General features: G+C 32.4%; 1 protein-coding gene across 1 annotated transcript; it reads right to left on the bottom strand.

The window, feature by feature from the left end:
* Positions 1 to 1,563: 1,563 nt before the first annotated feature.
* Positions 1,564 to 4,659, bottom strand: LOC126726349 (GDSL esterase/lipase At5g45670-like). Its single transcript, XM_050431574.1, has 5 exons — positions 4,332 to 4,659; positions 3,061 to 3,185; positions 2,716 to 2,961; positions 2,158 to 2,413; positions 1,564 to 2,038 (listed from the first exon to the last, which is right to left on the bottom strand). Exons 1-5 carry the CDS (start codon positions 4,570 to 4,572, stop codon positions 1,815 to 1,817), a joined length of 1,092 nt encoding a protein of 363 aa, XP_050287531.1. The 5' UTR covers positions 4,573 to 4,659; the 3' UTR covers positions 1,564 to 1,814.
* Positions 4,660 to 5,426: the final 767 nt, after the last annotated feature.

A 5,426-nucleotide genomic window follows, 5' to 3' on the forward strand; every position in this document is an offset into this window, starting at 1 on the left:
AAAACACATTTTTTTTCTTGCACAATAGGATAGGCTCAGACCTACATTGGGAAACAAACGAACAAAAGATAGGTACAAGCCAAATGAAATAATTGAACATGTTGCATTTTAGTGGGGACAAGTAAGTGTTCAATTCATAATCAACTATAAAGTATATCAAGCATATCTTCTGGTATGCCATATTGATGTGGATAGAATTACTTTGGTAGTGGTATATGGTTGAAATTGTTGAAGACTGAAGAGTGAAGCATAATTTGAACATTATTTGAGGACATAAATCTGGACAATGCAGTATGGCCTCTAAACAGTTAAAATAAACAATTGAGGAAGATATTCATATCAATATATCTACATTTTCCAATGTATTTTATTTCCTTCACATTTCAAAATTCTGAGACTAACCAATAGGAATGATCTAGAGCGCACAAAGAAACAAATTGTGAGACATCAAAAGGTTCATTTCTGAGAATATATAGCATAGTTAATTAAGAGTTAATATAAGACACCAATCCAAAAGTTAACCACTTTTTCTTCACTAGGAAACTAAAAACTCAAATAAAGCATAAGAGAGAAAATTTTGATTTTTTCACTTGGACGAGAGTACAAGTAGACATAGCAATTTCGTGGTATTTTCTTGGGTTTTCTTGGAGAATCAAGGATAATTTGTGAGGCTTGGGTTGTAATTCTCTTCCTCTTCCACAATATCATAACTTCATTGAATCAAAGATAATTTTGTGTTTCATGTCATGTGGATCTCAAATATTGGGTATAAACTTGAGAAAATCTATAAATCTATTTATTATAGAAGATTTATTTGGAGTTGGATCTTTTTTTTTTTCGTCATTGAAACAATGTTTCATATCAATCTTTGGTATTCTTGTGTGTGATTGATGTGTTTTTTTTATTGGTGTGACCAATAAGAAAACACATCAATCACACATAAGAACACCAATCATACACACCGATATCCATGCTAGATATGGTTCCGACATTTTTCAAAGAGATAAAAGAATGAGGAAAGATTAACAAAACATTAACCCAAAAATACCAAAACTTTTATGAGTTAGAGATAAGATGGTATTAGGAGGGAGAAAGAGAGGGCAAAGTATAATTTAAAATAATAAAAATAAAAATAAAAAACTCAATGAGGTTTGGATCAATTCAAAACACACACACGTGCTATCAATTTTGTATAGTTGACTCTTGAGGTCTAGGAATTGACTAAATTGACCCTTTCCTCAAAATTTTCTCATCTATTACTTACAGAAGTGGTCGTGTACGTGCACTACACATGACCACTATATTACTAAGCAAATCATTTTTTCATTAAAATTTAATAAAACTCAATTTATAATGCATGACATGTGCGTTCAATTGATCCATCTCTGACAACTCCGTTGGCTTCTCACCATCTCTGACAGCATCATCAGCATCTTCTCACAACAACTAAGGAGTTGGTTCTTTTGTTTTGTTTTTTCTTGTGTTGTAATGGGATTTTAGTTGATTGTGATAGTTCCTATTCTTCTATTTGTAATATTCCAAGGTGTCATTGAAAAGAAAATGTAAACAAAGAGCTTTACTACAGGTCGATATTGAATTCAATCTTTTTAAAAATTTCCATACATTTATATACTCCGCATACAACAAATTGAATGGGGAGATAATGATATTATCATTATAAACATCTTACACTCATAGCAACTTATCAATAAAAAAGAAAAATATTAGACTCATAGCAACAATAATAGTGATACAGAAAAATATAACAAGAACTTTCTATCTTATTGAGCCAGCTGCACCCATTAGATCCATCTCTAAATCTGGGCTAATCGGCGGATATCAACCGGATAAGCATCTGATGCAGCTTGAGCACTATAAGCTCTCTTGCCCACAATTGCATTCCCGGCCTCAGTTGGATGAAAAGCATCCCAAAACAGATATTCATTCCTATTTTGACATGGAGTTTGCAGAGGTAGGCATGTAATTTGCCCATTGTTCCTCCCTACTCCACAGCATCCGGCATTCGTAACCTTGAAACCTAAAATTTACCAAAGAAAGAGAACCATGAATATTTTGTCATATTTTAATGACAATTAAAAGTCGTACTCAGTGCACCAAATTCAAAAAATTTTAACTAAAAGAGAATTATTTAATTACCATAAGTTAAAGGGGTGTTTATTATATCTTGGAAGATCCCATAAGAGTCTATAAAGATAAATCTTGCATCTGAGAGATTGTTGTTGAGTGTATTGACCAGAGATTTCAACCTGCTGTTGAATATTTGGTTGGCTGAATTGATTCTTTGTACACATGTCTTACCATCCGGGCTATTTTGAGCCAATTCACTGGGGCTGCAGCCTATTTGACCAATTCCAAACAAGACCATTTTCCTTGCTCCATAATCATACAAAGCCTGTAACATAAACAAACATTTCGGAGTGTTAGATAATTTTCTTAATATTTTTTGTGAATTAAAGAAATTTTCTTCTAACTAGAACTATCATAAAGGGTGCACATTGAGGTAGGCCTGAATGAGGCCCATTTCCTCAAAACCCAATAAAATATAAATGGCTGGTGGAGCCTATCTTGGACAACAATAATGGCCTTTTCCATTATTCCCAGCATAAAAATAATCGGCTTTTGATATGTTAATAGAGTATATGGATAAATTAAGGAAAATTCTCTAAAATTAAATTAAAGAAATATAGTACTGGCCTTGAGTTGCTGATTATATTGATCAATTAGGACATCAGCATATTGTTCAGGTGTATATTGGCTGCTAGTCGAGTAAAATGTCGGCATGAAATAGTTGTTAAGATAGTCATTGCTGCCCAATCCAATTGAATATATACACTTGCTCAAATAATTTGCAGCTGAGTCTTCATTCCCTAGCAAGTTTACCACTTGTGAGACTGTGTTTTGGTAGTTTTTCACTTGCCCACTGAAGCTAATCCTACCTCCCTACAAAGACAAAAGGGATACATAGGTGAATTATATGTATATAACACAATATGAAGTCATATTTGCTAGTTAAAAAAGAGAGTGCATCAAAATAGTTACCAGTTGCTGCCCAGTTTCCTCTCTAATTCCTGCAGCTGCAGAAGCATAATTCACTCCTTTCAAAATGTCTTGGCCACTTGCACTTACATAGGGAGGTATATAATCATCGAAACCCAAAAGCTGAGCTGTGTAGATATGGAAAAGTATTTTTAGATTTCCAACATGGTGTATACTCAAAATTGCATCCAAATTACTAAGCTTGGTGTAATTTTTTATTAAAAATATCGTATCTTAATTGCATGGTAGCAACCTTATTCCCAATTCACATAACTATTTCTTAAGTAATGTTTTTGTAGATTCTCATTAAAAAAAAAAAAAAAAAAAAGTAATGTTTTTGTGTTAATATACGTTAAGGACATTTTTTATGAGTCATAATTTAATGAATACAGATCTGGAAGCAAAAACTTTCCCTATCAAAAATTTTTTTTTCCCTTAATATTTTTGTGAAGGAAAATAAAAGAGAACGTCTAAATATAAATATAATCACAAGACATTTGATAAAAAATTTCATAATTGCTGATGTGACCATTAGTGCTCCACATAAAAGCTTCAATTTCATATTTAATGCATGTACAAAAATCATGTGCAACGTAACTAGGCCGGCGCACAGCTCAAGATAGGTACAATAAATTACTAACTAATTTGGGACAAAAACTACGATTACGTACAAAGGAAAATAACACATGCATGCTTTTATTAAAGGGTAATAATCAATGCACACATGTACCCAAATATTCATTCATATATGGATGACCATTATTTTCTATTCTAACCAACAGTAATTAGAGTAACTAAAAAAAGACAACCCAAAATCCTCTTCAGGCCAAAAAATAACAATAATAAATAAAAAGGAACCAAATTAGGACTTATGGGAGCAAGTTATACTCTAAGAAGTCAGTTGAGAAGCTGGAAAAAAGAAATGAAGAAACAATTTGACTGCTTCACTCGATTAACAATTTGACTTTAAGCAATGAATATAATTAATCATATATGTGAATAGTCACCATGTGTCCTCTATAACATGACAATTTGCTCTTTACTTAAGACAAGAAAACACAAATAAATTGGTGTTCCCCTAAAAGGGAACTGTCATTTTTACAACTAATGAAATGGCATATCATATTAAGTGTATAAAAATTATGTTAGTAGTAAACCATATAAAATTAATGTTTTTCTAATTACAACTTATCAAGAAGTTAATCACTTTAATGGCTAGCTAACATAAACGTTTTTGTTTTTAAGCTAAGTTTAGAGAAAGAGAGGGAGCTCACCAATCACATCAACAGTGGTTTTCCCATTGGAAAACCTTCCAGTCGGTCCACCAGGGAAATCGATCCCATAAGGCAAGTAGTCTGATCTAGCCAACGATTGGAGTTGATTATTATTGCCATTATCCACCAATGAGTCCCCAAAAATGAAGTAACAAGGTACTTGGGGATCCCCTTCTACCCTATACCATAAACTCGACACCAACACTACTGCACACACAACCCACATTTTGTTATACTCCATTGCCAAATAAGCAAGCACCTAGAAATGTAAAGGAAAAGAATGAAGGAACTTAATACTTCCTGTGTGTTTGAGCGTGGAATTTAAAAAGCTATGGATAAGTATATATAGAGGGGAGTGACCAAAAAAAAAAGTGAACTTGTTTTTGGTATACAGTTAAGAGAGTTGGTTAGAAGCATTTATTTCACGCGGATATAATGTGAGACTACTGTACAGCAAATAATAAGGCCGCGCGGCGCTGACACCTCTCTGCTCTAAATTTTTTGTGGGAAATGAAATATATTGGATTTGGAATTTCAAACTTCGAAGTGTTGTAAATAGTAAAAATGCATTGTCGGTTATCAGTAGTAGTCTTTGCTAATGAACCTTTAATCAATTTATCATTATCTTCTTAATCATGCATTAATAATGGCCAAAGTAATCACTATGAAAATGCATTTTCTTTTATATACAAACGCATGAGTTCAATGAGGTTTTTCGCAACTGTCATGTTATCAAGTTTTTTTTAGGGGTTTTCTTCTCCAACAAAAAAAAATGTATATATATATATATATATATGTATATGGATTTATCATTTCTTTTCATGTGAGATTACTTACTTAGCATTATAACCTCACAAATGGGTTCCAGTTAGCTCAACTAATAAAGTCTCTAATAATTAAATAATAAATTTGGGGTTTAATCCTTGCCTACACCTAAAACCGATTAATATTTTGGTTTAATGATAAAGCACTATCATCAAAAGTGGATGTCATAGGTTGAAATTCTCTCAAAAATAAAATTAAACATTACAACCTCACCGGATTCTATATAATTGTGCAAAAAGTTGCATACATTTAGTACCAAAAGCACTGTAA

This window comes from Quercus robur, chromosome 5 (genome assembly GCF_932294415.1).
Source record: "Quercus robur chromosome 5, dhQueRobu3.1, whole genome shotgun sequence".
In the NCBI taxonomy this organism is placed as follows: Eukaryota; Viridiplantae; Streptophyta; class Magnoliopsida; order Fagales; family Fagaceae; genus Quercus; species Quercus robur.

What these genes read in the sequence shown, in the direction of transcription:
- LOC126726349 (XM_050431574.1), bottom strand. Translation starts at nt 4,572, where the DNA reads ATGGAGTATAACAAAATGTGGGTTGTGTGTGCAGTAGTGTTGGTGTCG. An exon ending in AACCACTGTTGATGTGATTG is followed by an intron (nt 3,186 to 4,331) that starts GTGAGCTCCCTC and finishes ATATCTACACAG; the next exon opens with CTCAGCTTTTGGGTTTCGAT. An exon ending in AAACACCCCTTTAACTTATG is followed by an intron (nt 2,039 to 2,157) that starts GTAATTAAATAA and finishes GGTAAATTTTAG; the next exon opens with GTTTCAAGGTTACGAATGCC.